The sequence below is a fragment of the Lissotriton vulgaris genome, chromosome 4_1 (assembly GCF_964263255.1).
Source record: "Lissotriton vulgaris chromosome 4_1, aLisVul1.2, whole genome shotgun sequence".
In the NCBI taxonomy this organism is placed as follows: Eukaryota; Metazoa; Chordata; class Amphibia; order Caudata; family Salamandridae; genus Lissotriton; species Lissotriton vulgaris.
This window is the reverse complement of record NC_141691.1, coordinates 20,157,529-20,178,328: the sequence shown is the minus strand read 5'-3', so window position 1 is coordinate 20,178,328 and position 20,800 is coordinate 20,157,529. Positions and strand designations below refer to the sequence as shown.

The following is a 20,800-nucleotide window of genomic DNA, read 5'->3' as shown; positions in this document are numbered from 1 at the left end:
GTGATTCATTTCCTCTGACAGAGCACTAACTGCTTTTACTAAACATGTATCTATAGTAGTGCATGTCTTATCCAGAAGAGATTTATTTACCCACCTCCTGGACATTTTAAAATATGACCAATAAATTGTCCTCTACTTGGGGGGGAGGTTACAAGCAAGTACTCCTACAAGTTATTTATAGAATATGGGGTCAGTCTTTGAATTTACAGTTTACACGAATCAGTGAAAACAGTACCTTCCAGTGGTTTGAAGTTACAAGAATCAATTTGCTGCAAACATTAGGGGATGGCCCAGCCCAGCGTCCTCCGGCCTCTGACGGCCTAAGACAGTCCCGCCCTTGTCCCGGGCTTCTCACGGCGCTGCCCGCGCACATCCCGCAACGCGGGAACTCTGTTGATCTTTTAGGCGCCACCGGGCGCAAAATGGGCATAGTCGGCATTCGGCCGCAGGGACTCCTGGGAGTTGTAGTCTCCCCCTTCGGCGGCCGCTCGATCAGGTTAGAGCAGGCAGCGGCAGCAGGGGAGACCAGCGGTGAATGCCCCCACACCTCTGCACCAGGCCCAGCAAGTGCCTCCGAAGGTCAGGGCAGCCAGTAATGGTAAGTGGACACAGTAAGTTTTCACCCTGCACTGTTGCAGAACACTCACTCACTCACTTACATATACATGCATAAACTCACTGACCCATACACACACTCATGCACTCAATAATGTACCCATACAACACTCATGTACTCAATCACCTATACATACACTTATATACTCACTCACCCATAGATGACTCATACATTTAATCAATCACCAACACACCACAGATTCACTCATTCACTTTCCCATGCGTAAGTCATACACTTACTAGCTCACCTCCACACTCATTCAATCAATCAACCATATACAAACTCATGTTCTCACTCACTCACTGATATATACATACTCAAGCTCTCTTACTCACACATGCACCACTAATGCATTCATTCACTCACCTGTACACCACTCATGTACTCACTCAATCACCCATATACCACTCACTCATTCATAAATACATGCACTCATGCTCTAACTCACTGACCCATACATGCCTTCATGCTCTCTCTCACTCACTAGTATTAACTTGCCTTTGTGAACACCAAAAAGTAGTAAACGTTGACTTAAGTGTACATTCTATACTCTTTGGTATTCACAAATGTAAATTACTACTAATAACTTTACTACAATTGAAGTTACTATTAATACAGTAACTAGTATTAAAGATACTACTAGTAGAATAAATAATAGTGCAGTTACCACTAATAAACTTACTATTAGTAAGCATTTGTGGATACTAGAAAGCAGTAAAAAAACACATACATAATATTTGTTTAATGTTTCAATAAATAAATGTTTGGAAATGTTACCTAAATATAGGGAAGTTTAGAATCCATTTTGCACTGCCAAATGTATAGACATATATAACCACTTATAGGTGTTGTCTTACAGTAGTGGTAATGGTTGCATGACCTTATGTTGTTTTTCAAAAATCATTATTTACTTCAATCTTCCAATACCAACTCAGGATAAATCAATAAGCAATCTATGAATTGTATTAAACATTAGATTCTATTGTTTAAAAAAGTAACTTAAATGCTATAATTAACTATACAGAAAATGTTAAAACATTATGTAACACATATATTTTTAGACACTGAATTAACAAGTATTATGGATTTAAATTATCAGGGTAAAGACACAGTAGTTTGGAGTCCATGTTTGCAATAGATTTGTTCACTTAGAGGCAATTGTGTAGAATACATTTGCCACAAGAGTAAATGCTAGTGTCTCACTGAAGAAAAGTTGGTCTTGGTGGTGGTTTTGGTGGAATTATCTCTCACTGATCCAGCCAAATTACCCCTGCTGAGTGAGACTGATGAATCCACAGTTTCAAAGTTTGAGGTGATGACAGGTGTCTCCAGGGGTTGAAGGGCCTCCCTTTCTGTGTAGGTGCATGGAGGAGTGATAGCTCATGTTGAAGGTCTATGGAAAGTGGCACATGAATCTCTAATAGCCATACTGATGCCCTCAAACCATCCTGCACCAGCCAACTAAGGAAGCACAGATTGACATCTACCTCACTATAAGGTCATTGCACTCCCTATACAACTAGTAGCTTTGCTCCCCAAGAAACTGATGTTTGTTTTAAGGATCCCTATTACCTTGTCCACCTGGACTTCATGCCTGGAGACTGGTCCATGATACTGTGTCCCACAGCACCAGTGGCCTTGCTCAGCTGTCTCAATATTAGCCTAACCCCGGCTCACAATACCCTGTGGCCTTTGAACTGTGTGTACCGTAACAGTGGATTCCGATTCAAGATGTTTCACCAACGGGAGCAGAGACAGTTATAATATCTGGAGAAGAAGCAGGTTGTAGGAGTTAAAGGGTAAGTGAGGCTCAACCTATCAAACTGCCTGGACTTGCCTGATAGACCAGACTGTTCCTCATAAAGATCCAGACAAGCAGGAGTTGTGTCTCCACTGAATGCTTATACAGAAGATTGGGATATTTCGAGCAGTTTTTTTAACTTAAATTATGGCTGATTCGTGCAAAGTAAAGAAGCAGAAGAATAAGATGTACTATTGATTGATTCAAGAACATTTATCAATCTGACCATTAGATTTGAATGCTTTTGTATCTATAGTTATATCACAAACTCATGTATGTGTTCCTAATGAAGAAATTAAAAAACATATTTTCCACCTAAGATGAATACTACTTCAGTGTGACTGAGATGAGGTTCTACAACACAAATATTATATATATACAAAGAAGTAAGATGAAAAGAATAGATATAACTTCAAACTAGATTTACTTATGAGTCTTCACTAATGTCCAACACAAAGTCAGATATATTGTTTGAGTGACACATTACTCCTTCTTGTAAATCAATATGTTGGACACCTAGATGTTGCTGTTGTTTTCAACTAAAGTCGTGTATATTTAACATAATTGTAAAATGGCAGATGCATGTGGACCATACTGCACACAACAATTTCAATTGCAAAATGTATCCTCAGTATTATTACTTACTTGAACAAAATAACTGATCTGACTAACTTGTGAATTGTGAATGCAAGTAACCTAAGAGTGATTGCATCCGTATGAGGTCACAGAGATAGTTACTAAGATTTTAACAACAGTGCTATCCTTCAGCCAGATAATAGTGATAGAACATGTATCTTTCCCATTACAATATTACTCCATATTGTATTAATATTTGTATGACATCACACATTATCTTGAAAGGCTAGAGAAAACCTGAGAATTCATTGGTAAGTGGATTAACCTATAAACACAATGGAGCACTGATTATGTATAACTCAAATTTAGAGTCAGAGACAACAGGCTAAATTAACATATTGTTCAGTATAGTTTTATAGATAAGCACAGTACATGTATGGAGCTGGTGTTTGTGGAAAATTTAGTGTAATGCAGTTTTAAATACAATAAAAGCACTTTAACTGGCAAGGTGCATTATGGGAGATGTACTCAATTACCACTAATGCTGTTAAAGTAGTCAATTACTTACCAATGTGTTTCATCCCTCTTGGGACTTCTTCAGGGCTTGTTCAAGTTCTATTTCGGATGTTGATGATAAGTATGGCTCCAAGCCAATCTTAACTGCAACTTTGCTGAAACTGTGAATTGTATTGGTCTGAACGTTGTTGATAATATATCATTATTTCTCTCTAGACACCAGAAAGTCGATCTTATATTAAAATGAATATGAAGGAAATCATTATTTGTAATTGTGTGACGACTTATGATTTAATTTCGATAATCCGGGGTAAATTACCAGACGTATCACATATACTTCCTATTATAAAAATGATGGAAATTTCTACGTTATCCATATTACATCTGTGTGTTTAGTGGCCTTTTTCAAGCAACTGAATCAACCAGTGGCCAGGTCATTCAAGTAACCTCAAAGTATTATTAATGCAGTGTTGCATCCTCTGCACGGCCACAATCAACTGGTATCTCCAAACTATGATTATCGAAACGAAATCATAAGTGGTTGCAGAATTACATATATATTATGTAGTAGAAACAGAACTTGAACATGCCAAGAAGAAACAAGAGGGGTGAAACGCATTGGCAAGCAATTGTGTGGTGATTTTAAAAAGGACACGTGATTTACAATAAATGATTTACTATAACTACAATCAAGATACACTTGAATGAGTTGTATTATGATATTTATAAAAATTATATTTACTCTTCTCGGGTGCAGGGTCAATTTGTAGCTGTGGGTGACGGGGGTTTCTAACCGCCTATTTGGGATGCATGTGGGTCACATCCCAGACGTGTTGCAATGAGGTTTAGCGCTAATCTAAGAGGCATATTAAGAAGTGACGTCTGGTGCTGCACCGTTCAAAGCTCTGACCCTGTCTCTTTTGGTAATATATTTAAATATTATAAACTACACATTCAAAATTCAAAGATAGTGGGAAGAGGGCGATATCTTATTCTCCAAGGGAAAATAGCCACTACATATCTCAAACATCTATTTATAAGCATTAATGGACACACACACACACATAAGAGGTAGAGCATTGCAGAACAAAACACACAAGATTTAAATACTTTGAGCAAATGGACCATTATTTTACTGTAAGATTTAAATAATCGTTACATCTGCAAATGAAATCAATGCATGATCAAATCATCACTCCTCCCAGCACTTATTGACTGAGCAACAATCCATTTGATTTTTCAGTAAAGGACAATATGATAATATTTAAACCAGAAACTGGCAGATCCAAGGGAAAGCGGTCCCAACAAAAGCAAAGGCCTGTGGTCAAGAAGTAAGGAGAGACAGAGAGCAGAGCTGATGTCAGCAGCAATAAGATCAACAAAGGAGGAAACAGAAGGGATTTGATTCAGGACAGAAAGAACCTATTCCTTTCCTCTCTGCAGATATTATGTCAATCAATTAGGATTCATAAGTACATGAAACAGGTATTTTTTTTTTAGCATGAACAAGTATTACACTTCTGTAATCTATCACATCATACAATTGATAAACTGTCCTAGGAAAAACCTGCAGCTCCTTGATAACATAATTAGCATCCCCAAGCGCTTTCCTTATAAAACTCTCATCCATAAATAGATGGGGAAACTTAAAGTCCCCAACAGTGTAATAAGTGGTATCGAGGCCCGCTATCAGGATTAAATGTCCTTCATCTTTTACCAGTGATGAAACATTTTTTAAAGCATTGCAGAACCCATCTTTAGTTGTCACGTGGGTCTCCAAACAATGAGGCAAAATCAGACAGTCAGCCTGAGGCAGGATGATGGGAGACAAGGGGTTAGTCTTGTTGACATCATATTTAGGAACATGCTTGATTTTTCTTTGTAACATAGTTTTCTTCTCAGGCCATGTGTCACTAAAAAATAAAATTGTTTTTCCATTTAAATATATTATTGATTAAAACATGTTATTTTCTCACAAGTTATGGCATCTTTTTCAAAACTGGTTCGTATGAATATAAACAGTCTGTTTGCAAAGGGACTATATATATATCTACATTTTTTGAAAAAACAATATTTAAAATATGGTAAAATAGAAACGACTGCAAGAGGTTCTGTCCCTCTAGTGAACTTTACTCTAACCAATATGGGATTTGTATGATATAGACATTAAAAAACATTGTGACTGGTCCAGTATTTATAGCATGTGCTCCGGAAAGACAGGCACAAACACATGCATCATATACATGTGTACACACACACAAAAGCATTCTGAATGGTGTTTGTGTTTTACTGACACATTATGTTGTAATTTGACAGTGATTAAGTTGACTGTTAGCAAAAGACATCTGAGTTTTGCCGTTATCTTAGCATTTGAGGGCATCCATTTTTAGTTTGTGGCAGCCATTTTATCTGCCACGTGTTACCTCGTGTTGACCATGTGTGTTGTCCTACCTTTCTGCTCATGGCCTTTGAATCTGCCCGGCAACAAGCTATTAATAGCATTTCTGTCCTCGCTGCTGACCGTTAGGGTCCACATCTGTTATTCGTTAGTCATAGATTGAAATGTGTTAGCCGAGATCCCAAGATTGTTAACTCCTCCCACTGATCGATGGTGCTTCTCGATATTACATTGTATGGACATAAAATGTGCTCTCTAGCTTTGTACCGCCTTCTTTTTAGCCCCTGTGTGGGTATAAATAAGCCTTGTGTCAGGTAGCCCTTTGTGCTACTTCTCACAGTGCCGAAGGGTACTGTCCGAACTTTAGCACCACCTCGTGAGATGTAATAAACTCTATGTTTTGTATTTCCAGTTTCCGTGCCAACTTTTCTTTTGGGTCTGAGAACCCCTTGCTCTAGTGGGTCTGGCTGAGCCCTGCACAACATTTATTTTCTAGGCTTTGCAAATATCAGTTTATAATTTCATTACTGCCCTTCTGCACCTCGTTTTCTAGATTGTAGTTTTACCCCGGGACCCCACATCTGCTTGATTATTCTCACCTCCCTTTTAAATGATTGCATATCTTCAACAGATCCACATCTTAGGAACTACCACTTTTCTCTCCTGATCATAGTAATCAATATACAATTTTTGAGTGATCAATATATTTTCGAAACCCTTCGCTCTTGGAGTAACCAGGACTCAACCAGCCTGTGTCCTGCCCAGAAGTCAGAGTAAAGAATCTCCCTTATAGAGAATTGCCACAATGAGGTAATAACATCTTCCACATATATGTATGTATTATTTACAGTTAGGGTTTCCAGAGGCTGGAATTCCTCAGATATTTGTCTGTTAATAACTTTCTTCCATTTTGATGAATCTCTACAAAACTTAGAAGACCTATAGCTTTTACTACATCAGCAGAGGATACAAAGTGTTGTGGTGATTAGTCAACCAGGTGCAAAGAAGAAAGAGGTGGCCCAAAACGTGTTTTTACTTTATTAAACTTTACATAGAAATGTGTATTGCAGGTAGTGTCAAAAAACAGCTGAACGGATGGTAATGAAACTTGAGAACATTATAGATTATGGTATGCAGATGATCCTTTTGGGTAGTAGAGGTAAGTAGTATTTTAATACTCATAAGGCATTTGAACATGGAGATATCTGTAGCCACAGTAATTTGTTTGTCTGTTTTATGAGTCAGGGGCATACATTTAGGTACTTTATTAAAGTGGTAATAGGAAGGCAAAAATTATATGAAGTTTCTATATATGTATATTGTTTTCTATAAAATTCACGGACTACTACGTCTGAAGTACCAAAAAATTAAATATGCAGAGAAAATTAAAAAAAATCAAATACACTGACATAGCATGCTTCAATGTTCTACGTATTCAAGTGTTTCAAAAATATTTTGTACATAGTACTGTGGAAGCTGCATCCCATTCTAATACACATATTTCACTTTATGGTGTATATGACACTTTGCCCAACTCTGGGCCACTCTATAAAACTCTGCTCCATGCTGCCCCACTCTACAACATTCTACTCAACTCTATACAACTCTACTACACTCTATATCACTATGAAATACTCTACTACAATATGCCCCTTAAGACCACTGTACAACACTGTATGCCACTATAGGGCACTCTACTTCACTCTAGGACACACAACAACAACACAACTCCTTCAATACCACTACATCCCACTGTACTCTACAATTCCACTGAATGCCACTCCACTAAATCCAGTATTTGTAGAGCGCACATCTACCCGCAGGCATCCGGGCACTGGAGGCCATCGGGAAGATTAAGCAAGCTGTTGCCCAGAGGCACATGGTACTGGGCTGACCAACAGCCGGTGCCAGGGATCGAACCGTGAGCCCCAACATCCATTGTCAGTCACCCTGGCTGCAGAGCTACACCTCTTCCCCCACACTGTATGCCAATCATCTCTACAACTTCATATCACACTGTACTCTACCACACTTTATAACACTTTACTGTAAACTACTCCATTCACCAACAATGTTCTGTATGCCACTCCACCCTCTGACACTTTCTAAAACGCTGTAACCTGCCAATCCACTCTAGGGTACTCCACATCATGGTTTTACACGCTATAACACTTTTGCTTGCAGATTTTTCACTCCAGAAGACATAGCTATGACCCACAAACCAGACTTTTTTGCATTTTCAAGGTAGATGTGCTTGTATTCAGATGAGTTGTGGAAATTAAATGGCAGTTTAAAAGTAGGAGTTATGAAAAAAAGTGGTTATGATTTAGTGCCCCCTGCCCGACTGCCATAGCGCTTTGCACAGCTTGAATTTGGTATCGTAGTGCTATACGCCTGCCTGCTATTGCCGCATTGTTTTGCCTGCCACTGCTGCCGCTTTGAAAACGTGCACTTTGTGTCTTTTTAAATTGCATTGTGTCTTTTTAAATTGCATTCTGTAAACGTGCACTTCGTGTCATTTCAGTCATTTTTTTTTGCATTTGCAGCTAGTGCTCAGGTTGTATTGGTGTTTGGCTTTGTAATTCGATATTTATATTCTGTTTGTGCCGGTGCCACTGCCCTCAGCGTCTCACCTCCCTGTGCCCCAATCTCGCCAAGGCTCAGTTTCGATTTTCCCACCATTTTGTTTGTTGTGCCTTAACCAGCACCTCCAGCCCGCCTCCCGCCTCCCAGCTGCCCCTCCCTCGCTCCGCCCCACCCCCTCTATCCACTTATGCGAGAACAGCTGACGCGCAGCGGTTACGCGCTGCAGTCGCGCCCCATGCGTGCCGAAGGTGCGCCAAAGGTAAGCCCGTCTAAGCCCGTCCGCGCCTGGTCCTCGCAAAACCCACTCCACCCGCACAACGTATGACGCCGCTACCCTCCTGGCTCTCAACCCCGGACGCACACCACAATGCTGCACGGCTGCCCCAGGACACACTCATGGTCCATTCACCTGCCTCTCCTGCAAGTTCGCCTGCACCAGGACCCACACCAAACCCACTACCTCCAAACACAGCCCCAACTCCAACCACCTGAAGTGCATCTTGCTGAACACCCGTTCGGTCCACAGACACGCCACTGAAATCTGGGACCTACTCGACACTGCATCGCTGGACGTCGCCTTCCTTACAGAATCCTGGATGAACACCTCGTCAGCGCCCGACATCGCCATAGCCATCGCGGACGCTTACAAGATCATCCGAAAAGATCGCATCAACCAAACAGGAGGAGGCATCGCCATCGTCCATAAGAACACCATCCGAATCACGACCAGCATCGACGTTAACCTCGCGACCGCCGAACACCTTCACTTCCAGATCCACACCGACCCCAGGACTACACTTAGAGGCACCCTCATCTACAGACCACCAGGAACCTGCAAACAATTCAACGAAGACATCACCGATTTCATCATCCCACACGCCCTCACCTCCGAGAACTACATTCTACTGGGAGACTTCAACTTCCACCTGGAAAAGAAAAACGACAGCAACACCACCACCCTTCTGGACAACCTGGCCAATCTCGGACTCAAACAACTTGTTGACTCCCCCACCCACCTTGCCGGACACACGCTCCACCCTATCTTCACCTCCAGCAAACACATCTCCTTCGATCACACCACAGCTCTCCATTGGACTGACCACAGCTGCGTTCACTTCAGCTACAAAAAAAACACGACCCACAACCCCCCACAACCCATTCCTCGAAGAAACTGGAACAAAATCACTACTGACCACATCGGACCCAAACCAAGCTGCCACCAAACTCACACAATGGATCACCCACAGCGCTGACGCACTAGCACCCTTGAAAAACCATCAGATCAAACAAGGTAGCAAAAAGGCCCCCTGGTTCAACGATGACCTTAAGAAATCCAAAAAGCTATGCCGTACCCTCGAGAAAACCTGGAGAAAAAAACCCAACCTCTGACAACCTGACCACCTTCAAGGACGCCACCCGCAAACACCACCAATTGATCCGATCCACCAAGAAATCAGCATTCAAGGATCGACTCGACAACAACGCCCACAACAGCAAGGAACTATTTAACATCGTCAAAGAATTTACCAACCCCACCGCCGGCACCAACGACATCACTCCCTCCCAAGACCTCTGCGACTCCTTATCCTCTTTCTTTCACAACAAAATCGCCGACATACATAACAGCTTTCAAAACCAGTCAGTTGAACAGCCCAATCCACCCACCACCGAACCAAAACAGCAACCTCACAACCTTTTCGCCTGGAACCCAATCTCCTCTGAAGACACCATCCGCCTGATGAACTCCATCCACTCAGGATCGCCAACCGACCCATGTCCCCACCACATCTTTAACAAAGCAGACTCTAGTATCGCACCCCATCTCCGCGATGTCATCAACTGTTCCTTCAACTCCGCTACCTTCCCGGAAAGCTGGAAACATGCCGAACTCAGCGCCCTTCTGAAGAAACCCACAGCAGACCCCTCTGAACTTAAGAACTACCGCCCCATCTCACTCCTCCCATTTCCTGCCAAAGTCATTGAGAAAGCCGTCAATAGTCAGCTCGCCGCCCTCCTTGAATCCAACAATTCCCTCGACCCTTCACAGTCCGGCTTCCGAGCCAAACACAGCACCGAAACCGCCCTCATCGCAGCTACAGACGACATCCGAACGCTACTGGACAACGGTTAAACAGTTGCCCTCATCCGACTCGACCTCTCCGCCGCCTTCGACACAGTATGTCATAGCACACTCATACAATGCCTCAACAATGTAGGAATTCAAGGGAAAGCTTTGGATTGGAGCATCTCGTTCCTCGCCGGAAGAACCGAGAGAGTCTGCCTCCCCCCATTCAAATCATAGGCCACCGAAGTCATCTGTGGTGTACCACAAGGATCTTCACTTAACTCGGACAAAACGGAAGTCCTCATCTTAGGATCATCCCCCTCTGCCTGGGACCACTCATGGTGGCCACCGGCCCTGGGCACAGCACCCATACCTACAGATCACGCACGTAACCTGGGCTTCATCCTAGACTCCTCCCTCTCGATGACCAGACAAGTCAACGCCGTCTCTTCTTCATGCTTCAACATCCTACGCATGCTCAAAAAAATCTTCCGCTGGATCCCCACCGAAGCAAGAAAGACAGTCACCCACGCATTGGTCACCAACCGACTAGATTATGGAAATACCCTTTACGCCGGCACCACAGCTAAACTACAGAAAAAACTCCAACGCATCCAAAACGCCTCAGCCAGACTCATACTGGACATCCCCTGTCATGCTCACATTTCCGGTCACCTGGAGGATCTCCACTGGCTCCCCGTTAACAAGAGAATAACGTTCCGTCTCCTCACCCACGCACACAAGGCCCTCTACGACCTAGGACCCGAATGCCTCAACACACGACTGTCCTTCTACACTCCCACCCGCCAACTACGATCATCCAAACTAGCCTTCGCCGCAATTCCGCCCATCCACAGATCCACCATGGGAGGAAGATCCTTCTCCTACTTAGCGGCCAAAACCTGGAATTCTCTCCCCACTCACCTCCGACTTACACAGAACCACTCGTTCAGACTCGTGCAGCATCGGCCGATCCCCAGGCTCCCTGGAAACTGGGTATCGTAGCGCTTGAGGAGATATTGCCACCAGTGTTTGTGTTTAGCATTCTAGTAGCGCTGCTTAAGCTATACCCTCAGCCCACATCGCGCGAGTGATTGCTTTTCCGGTAGCGCGAGTAAAATATTAAAGTGCCTGCTGCGCTAGTAACAGCTGTTGACTCTGCCTGCTTCCAAGAGTATCTGCGCCTCTGCCCACATTGCAGATTCAATTCCTGCTTCTGCCGATATCGTGGTGCCTGTGCTGAGATTAGCGGACATTTTGTTTGTTGTTGTGCCTGCCAGCCCGCCCTCCACCCCGAGCACACCTCCCTGCGGCCCCCCTCCTAATTCCATTTATGACAGATGGACCTACGGTCAGCGTCCACGCGCAGCGGTCGCGCCGAAGGTGCGCCAAAGGTAAGCCCGTCTACACCCGTCTGCGCCCAGCGCCAGACCCCCTGGTCCCCACCGTACCCAGCCCACTAGAATCACATACGATGCCGCAACTCTTCTCACCCTCAACCCCGGACGCACTCCACAATGCTGCGAAGCCACCCCAGGACGTACCCACGGCCCATTCGCCTGCCTCTCCTGCAAGTTCAACTGTTCCAGGACCCTCACCAAACCCACTTCCTCCATACACATCCCCGACTATAACCGCCTGAAGTGCATCCTGCTCATCACCCGCTCGGTAACAGACACGCAACGGATCTCTGAGACCTTCTCGACACTGCGTCACCGGGCATCGCCTTCCTTACAGAAACATGGATGAACACATCATCAGCACCCGACATCGCCATAGCCATACCGGACACATACAAGGTTATCCGAAAAGACCGCACCAATCAAACAGGAGGAGGCATCGCCATCGTCCACAGAAACACCATCAAAATCAGAACCAACTCCGACGACAATCTTGCAACCGCCGAACATCTCCACTTTCAGATCCACGCCGACCCCAGGACCACCCTCATCTACAGGCCTCCAGGTACCCGCTCTCAATTCAGCGATGACATCACGGACTTCGTCAGCCCACACGCCCTCGCCTCCGAGAACTACATTCTACTAGGAGACCTCAACTACCACCTTGAAAACAAACACGACAGCAACACCACCACCCTTCTGGACAACCTGGCCAATCTCGGACTCAAACAACTTGTGGACACCCCCACCCATGTAGCCCGACACACACTCGACCCCATCTTCACCTCCAGCAAGCACATCTCCTTCGATCGCACTACTGCTCTCCACTGGACGGACCACAGCTGTGTTCACTTCAGCTACAAAACAACCCTGACCCTTAACCGTCCACAGCGAGGAACGAGATGATCCAGTCCAATGCTTTTCCTTGAATTCCAATGTTTCTGAGGCGTTGTATCAGGGTGCTGTGGCAGACTGTGTCGAAGGCTGCAGAGAGGTCAAGGAGGATCAGGGCGACTGTGTCTCCGTTGTCCAGTAGTGTTCGAATGTCGTCTGTTGCTGCGATGAGGGCGGTCTCGGTGCTGTGTTTGGCTCGGAAGCCAGACTGTGAGGAGTCGAGAGATTTGTTCGTTTTGAGGAAGGCGGCGAGCTGATTGTTGATGGCTTTCTCAATGACTTTGGCAGGAAATGGGAGGAGCGAGATGGGGCGGTAGTTTTTGAGTTTGTTGGGGTCAGCTGTGGGTTTCTTCAGAAGGGTGCTGAGTTCGGCGTGTTTCCAGCTTTCTGGGAATGTGGCGGAGTTGAGGGAGCAGTTGATCACGTCTCGGAGATGGGGTGCGATGATGGAGATTGCTTTGTTGAAGATGTGATGAGGGTATGGGTCTGTAGGGGATCCTGAGTGGATGGAGTTCATCAGGCGAATGGTGTCTTCTGTGGTGATTGGGTTCCAGTCGAAAAGGTTGTTCGGAGGAGGTACAGGTTCGGAGGTGAGTGGTGTGGACTGGTTTGCGGGTTGGTTGTCAAAGCTGTTATGAATGTTGGCGATTTTGTCATGGAAAAATGAGGCGAGGGAGTCGCAGAGGATTTGAGAGGGGGTGATGTCGTTTGAGCTGGCGGTGGGGTTGGTGAATTCTTTGATGATGTTGAAAAGTTCCTTGCTGTTGTGGGCGTGGTTGTCTAGTCGGTCTTTGAGTGCTGATTTCTTGGCTGTCCGGATTATTTGGTAGTGTTTGCGGGTGGCGTTTTTGAAGGCGGCTTGGGTGATAGTGTTTGGGTCTTTTTTCCAAATTTTCTCAAGGGAACGACAGAGCTTCTTGGATTTCTTAAGGTCTTCGTTGAACCAGGGGGCGTTCTTGCTTCCTTGCTTGATTTGATGTTTTTTCAAGGGTGCTAGTTTGTCGGCCGTTTGGGTTAACCATTGTGTGAGGTTGATGGCGGCTTGGTTAGGGTTCGTTGAATAGGCAGGGGGTTTTTGAAGAAGCGATGTGGAAATCTGGTCGATGGTGATTTTTTTCCAATTTCTTCGCAGAGTTGGTTGAGGGTGGTTGTGGATCGTGGTCTTATTGTAAATGAAGTGGATGCAACTGTGGTCCGTCCAGTGGAGGGGTGTGGTGTGAGTGAAGGAGATATGCTTGCTGGAAGTGAAGATAGGGTTGAGTGTGTGTCCAGCATAGTGTGTGGGGGTGTTGACAAGTTGTTTGAGTCTGAGGTTGGCGAGATTTGTCCAGAAGGGTGGTGGTGTTACTGTTGTTGCTCTTTTCTAGGTGGAAATTGAGGTCTCCCAGTAGAATGTATTCTTCCGAGAGGAGGGTGTGTAGGGTGATGAAATCAGGGATGTCTTCGCTGAACTTTGTACGGGGTCCTGGTGGCCTGTAGAGGAGGGTGCCTCTGAGTGTGGTCTTTGGGTCGGTGTGGATCTGGAAGTGAAGGTGTTCGGCGGTAGCGAAGTTGTCTTCTGGGCTGGTTGAGACGCGGATGGTGTTCTTGTGGATGATGGCGATGCCTCCACCTCTTTGGATGGTGCGGTCCTTACGGATGACCTTGTAGCCGTCCGGGATGGCTATGGTGATGTCTGGAGCTGAGGAGGCATTCATCCAGGTTTCTGTTAGGAAGGCGATGTCCGAGTAGATTCCAGAGGTCGATGGCGTGTTTGTGAACCGAGCGGGTGTTGAGAAGGATGCATTTAAGGTGGTTGGTGTTGGATCTTTGTTTGGTGTTTGTGGGTTTGGTGGGGGTCTCGATGCAGGAGAATTTGCAGGAGAGGCAGGTGAAGGGTCCATGGGTGTGTCCTGGTGCTGCTTGGGCGCAGTTAGGGAGTCGTCTGGGGTTTACTGCTAGGAGGGTGGTGGCGTCGTAAGTAATGCGGGAGGGGTGGGTGAGGCAGGGAACAGGGGGTCTGGCGCTGGGCGCGGTCCAGGCGCGGATGGGCGTAGACGGGCTTACCTTTAACGCACCTTCGGCGCGACCGCTGCGCGTGACCGCTGCACGTTGGGTTATCAGTCTTTAATGGAGAGTGGAGGGGGGCGGAGCGTGGGAGGGGCAGCTGGGAGGCAGTAGCGGGGAGGGTAGGCGGGCCAAGGGAAGCACAACAACAAGACAGTGGTCGGGGAGAGAAAACGAAACTGAGGCGAGGTAAACAATCTGAAATGCCAAATAAAACAGTAAAAGCAAGAGCAGGCTGTTTCAATGTCTCGGTACTGTCACGCTCAAGAACAGATCATTTAGGTGTGGCGCTACGGTGTGATGCGCTATGACCGGCAGAGTGGGCTGACAATAGTAATTTGAAAAAGCAGCAGGCTACGATACCAAATGCCGATAGCAGGGCAGTGCAGTTTAGAAGTTGCAGTAGCAGAGAGCAGGGAAAGCGCTTCAGGGAAAGCGCTCCAGCAGTAGGCGCTATGTTCAGGAATCAGGAGGCGTGGGGAGCGAGCGCTTTGGCACGAGTCCAGACGGTCAACAGCACTCATAGAGGACTCAGAGAGGACTCATGTAGACGTCTTCAACGTCTACATGAGTCCTCTCGCCTCCATTGCGCGTCAACACAACCTTAACAACATCTCTTACGCCGACGACACCCAGTTAATCCTTTCCCTCACCAAAGACCCCAACACCGCCAAAACCAACCTTCACGAAGGCATGAAAGAAGTAGCTGAATGGATGAAACATAGCTGCCTTAAACTCAACTCAGACAAAACGGAAGTGCTCATCCTAGGATCTTCCCCCTCAGCCTGGGATGACTCTTGGTGGCCTTCCGCTCTGGGTGCAGCACCCACACCCACAGACCATGCACGTAACCTTGGCTTCATCCTAGACTCCTCTCTCTCGATGTCCAGACAAGTCAACGCCGTCTCGTCCTCCTGCTTCAACGTACTTCGCATTCTCAAAAAGATCTTCCGCTGGATCCCCCTCGAGACAAGAAAGACTGTCACCCACGCTTTGGTCACGAGTTGACTGGATTATGGTAACACACTATACGCAGGAATCTCAGCAAAACTACAGAAAAAACTCCAGCGCATCCAAAACGCGTCAGCAAGACTCATATTAGACATCCCACGCCAAGATCACATCTCCGGACATCTAAAAGACCTCCACTGGCTACCCGTCAACAAAAGAATTACTTTTCGCCTTCTCACCCACGCATATAAAGCCCTCTACAACCTAGGACCCGAATGCCTCAACACTCGACTGTCCTTCTACAAACCCACCCGCCAACTAACATCGTCCAATCAAGCCCTCGCCGCAATCCTTTGCATCCGGAAATGCACCATGGGTGGCAGATCCTTCTCCTTCCTGGCTGCCAATACCTGGAACTCTCTCCCCACCCACCTCCGCCTTAATGGTTACTCAGAACCACATCTCCTTCAGAAAATAAATCAACACCTGGCTATTCGACAAATATTGAACCCCTTCCCCCAGCGCCTTGAGACCCTCTGGGTGAGTAGTGCGCTATACAAATGATTTAACTTGAGCTTGAACTCTCCTTCAGAAAGCAACTAAAAACCTGGCTATTCGATAAGTAATGCACTTACCCTCCCTCAAGCGCCTTGAGACCCTCTGGGTGAGTAGTGCGCTATACAAATTCCTGAACTTGAACTTGAACTTGTTTCTTTAAAATCTCCACTGAAAATTAGGGTGCATGCTATTATTTTGTAAAAAGTCATTTCAGTGGTTGAGAAAAAGTCATTTAAAGAAACATTGCAGTTGATTAGCTAGTACATTGAGAGGTCAAACACCCTTGCTGTATTTTTTGCAACATAGTATGATGAACTTCTGCACTGTGTGCTGGGTTAGGAGTGAGTTACCATGGTAACAGGGTGAATGAGCAGTGGGGGATGGGTGAATGTTATGTGAGTTTGAAAGTGTTCAAATGTACAACCAATTAAAATGTGCAGTTTGGTTTTGAACTTGTTTTGGAAGAATTGTCATAGGTTATGTACAAGAATATGGGTCTGTATTGAGAAAGAATCTGTGCCATTATTCTGAGGCTCCAGTTAAAGAAGCATTATTCAGAGATTCGGCTTTAGAATATGTGTTGTGTGTGACTGACACTGTTCTAAATCTTTCAAAGCATTTTTAAAGGTGAGTAATGAGTCTTTTAAAAAAGATAGAGCGCTGTATGCACTATGGGAAAGATTAAGAAGCATCTTGTGCTTCTTTATTCTTGCATTTTGTGTCATGTTAGTTTGTAATGTTGTTTAAAAATAGAATGGTGCATATTGGAAATGTATTTTGAAAATGAGTTAGGTTTCTGCTTTGTTTCTGTAGTGGTCATTTAAATAAGCTGTGCTTTGTGTCAAAAACGATTTAGTGTGGAAAATATTTTCTGGGAAAAAGTCTGCTTTTTAAATTTTGGTGAAGCATCATACTGACTTTGTGTTTGAAATAAGAGAAAACATTTTTACATTTTTCAATAATGTCACCTGTGCTTTGTAACAGTTTGCCCTAATTAGCTTAAAGAGTATTCTTTGCTTGTGTCTCACTTTACTCTGTGCCTGTGTCTTATCTGATATATGATTCATTTATTGAAGATATACTGCTGTGTGCAGTATAGGGAAGATTAAGAAGCATATTGTTCTTATTTATTCTTGCATTGTGTGTTATGTTTTTTTGTAATGCTGTTTAAAAATTGTATGGTGCGTATTGGAAATCTATTTTGAAAATGAGTTGGGTTTCTGCTTTGCTTTGAAGTGGTCATTTGAAGGGGCTACAATAGAAAATGTTTTCTGGTAAAAAGGTATGCTTAGTTGATGTCTTTAAAAATATGGAAGTACGTGTTTTTTAAAGGCATGGTAGATTACATGTAACATTCTGGCCATGTGCCTATAATCACACTGATGGGTGAATCAAGCTTCACTCACAGTTTGATCTTAAGCACATGCTCAGAATGTTACATATAATCTACTATGTCTCTGCAAACAGTATGTGTGTCTCTGCCTAAGATCACACTGATGGGTGAATCAAGCTTGACTCACAGTGTGATCTTAGGCACATGCTTAGAATGTTACATATAATCTACTACATAGACATATAATCTACTATGTCTGTCTCTGACAATAGTATGTGTGTCTCTGCCTAAGATCACACTGATGGGTGAATCAAGCTTCACTCACAGTGTGATCTTAGGCACATGCTCAGAATGTTACATATAATCTACTACATAGACATATAATCTACTATGGCTGTCTCTGCCAATAGTATGTGTGTCTCTGCCTAAGATCACACTGATGGTTGAATCAAGCTTGACTCACAGTGTGATCTTAGGCACATGCTCAGAATGTTACATATAATCTAATACATAGACATATAATCTACTATGTCTTTCTCTGCCAATAGTATGTGTGTCTCTGCCTAAGATCAAACTGATGGGTGATTCAAGCTTGACTCACAGTGTGATCTTAGGCACATGCTCAGAATGTTACATATAATCTACTACATAGACATATAATCTACTATGTCTGTCTCTGCCAATAGTATGTGTGTCTCTGCCTAAGATCACACTGATGGGTGAATCAAGCTTGACTCACAGTGTGATCTTAGGCACATGCTCAGAATGTTACATATAATCTACTACATAGACATATAATCTACTATGTCTGTCTCTGCCACTAGTATGTGTGTCTCTGCCTAAAATCACACCGATGGGTTAATCAAGCTCGACTCACAGTGTGATCTTAGGCACATGAGCAGAATGTTACATACAATCTACCATGTCGGTCTCTGCAAATAGTATGTGTGTCTCTGCCTAAAATCACACTGATGGGTGAATCAAGCTTGACTCACAGTGTGATCTTAGGCAAATGCTCAGAATGTTACATATAATCTACTACATAGAGATATTATTATTTACTATGTCTGTCTCTGACAATAGTATGTGTGACTCTGCCTAAGATCACACTGATGGGTGAATCAATCTTGACTCACAGTGTGATCTTAGGCACATGATCAGAATGTTACATATAATCTACTACATAGACATATAATTAGGCTGTGGGGTTTTAGGTTTAAACCTATTTTAACTGATAAAACCCCACTGAAAGAAAAATAGCCCTCACCGGTAAAAACATATAAACACTGAAAAAACACCTGCACAACCACAAACTAAATGCCATTCAAAGAAAGGAAAAAGAAAGTGAAAGAGTCATTTTGTTCTTACTGAAGGAGTCAATAAAATGTAACTTTGTTTTACAAGCTAGCAGTAAGAAAGACTGGCTAACATTATTCTGCTTGAGTTTTATTCTTTAATGATGCCACAAAAATATTGTTTTTTCTTCCTTTTACTTTTTTCAGTTTTATGGCCTTTGGTCTAAAGATTCAGGGTTTAGTTTCACGTTTTAGGTTTAGTTTAATTATTATATAAACTGTAGAGAATCAGGACATATCAAACTCACATTTGATATTTTGGCTGCATTTGATTCTTTCACTGATAGGTAAAATGGCTAGTTTCATAAAAATCTTTCCTAATATGTGTCATCACATTTGCCCACAGAGAATGGGTAAACACCCTTAATATATCAGACCATAGTTTCTAGTGGGTCAGTATTGATAGTAGGGTAATTGCCATCACCTCAGGCTTTAAATATTAAATGCAAGGTATAGTGACAAGTATATATATCACCAAGCATCTGGGATAGTGGTGAAAACGTGACACCAGACTTCTGGAAAATATGGAACGCATTGTCACTTGTTATGCTCTGCAAAAAAGGTTCTTTCCAAGTTCAACAAAGATTGGAGTGATATTGTTTGTATTTGTATTGATTCAGCTACGTAAATAAAAAAATGTGTGTGATGACTTGTCAAAATTGATACCCGAGCTGAAGTGATTCCCTGTAGGAGATCCTTGCCACTTCCTAGATGGTATGCTGAAAGCATCTTTACAATCTTCAGAGTTAATGAGGAATGCTATTGACTTTTTAGTCCATTCTGGTGCACTGTTTTCTTATGACCAGGAACTAAAATGCAAATATTTATCATTTTGTGCTTTATGTGGCATCAAAGAAAGAGTCATCGCAAATGTGCCCCTTAGCTGACGGTTCTCAGCCCAAGTGGCTATGAATGCTGAGAGGGCCTTTTCTCAGAAGTTTACATGGGAAGGAAAGCGCAAGCGCACATGACCAAAGACTCATTGAAGAAGTATTGTATGGTGTGCTACAATACGATTAATTTGCAAAAATCTCTTTGGACCTCATATACACTATACGTACACTGTCTATATACCATGTTCTTTCAGTGCAGAAAGCAAGCAATGATGAAAGCAAAATGTTCCGTAAACACCGGAAAAACACTTTTTCTGTTGTTTTTAGTGGCGTGAAAATGTGTAACCACTGATAACAACTGTTTTTTAAGATATTGAAAACACTGAAAAAACCCCACCAGAATTTCCCAAAAATAGAAACTGAAAACAGGACAGCCTACATATAATCTACTATGTCTGTCTCTGACAATAGTATGTGTGTCTCTGCCTAAGATCACACTGATGGGTGAATCAAGCTTCACTCACAGTGTGATCTTAGGCACATGCTCAGAATGTTACATATAATCTACTACATAGACATATAATCTACTATGGCTGTCTCTGCCAATAGTATGTGTGTCTCTGCCTAAGATCACACTGATGGGTGAATCAAGCTTGACTCACAGTGTGATCTTAGGCACATGCTCAGAATGTTACATATAATCTAATACATAGACATATAATCTACTATGTCTGTCTCTGCCAATAGTATGTGTGTGTCTGCCTAAGATCAAACTGATGGGTGAATCAAGCTTGACTCACAGTGTGATCTTAGGCACATGCTCAGAATGTTACATATAATCTACTACATAGACATATAATCTACTATGTCTG

The 20,800-nt window shown here is 43.7% G+C and overlaps 1 protein-coding gene across 1 annotated transcript in view; it reads right to left on the bottom strand.

The window, feature by feature from the left end:
* Positions 1-4,645: 4,645 nt before the first annotated feature.
* Positions 4,646-20,800, bottom strand: part of LOC147718248 (nicotinamide N-methyltransferase-like) — a 90,210-nt gene continuing 74,055 nt past the window's right edge. Inside the window, exon 3 of the mRNA XM_086966655.1 lies at positions 4,646-5,422. Coding sequence (XP_086822781.1) covers positions 4,969-5,422 — 454 coding nt within the window. The 3' untranslated portion in view covers positions 4,646-4,968. The remainder of the gene's footprint in view (positions 5,423-20,800) is intronic.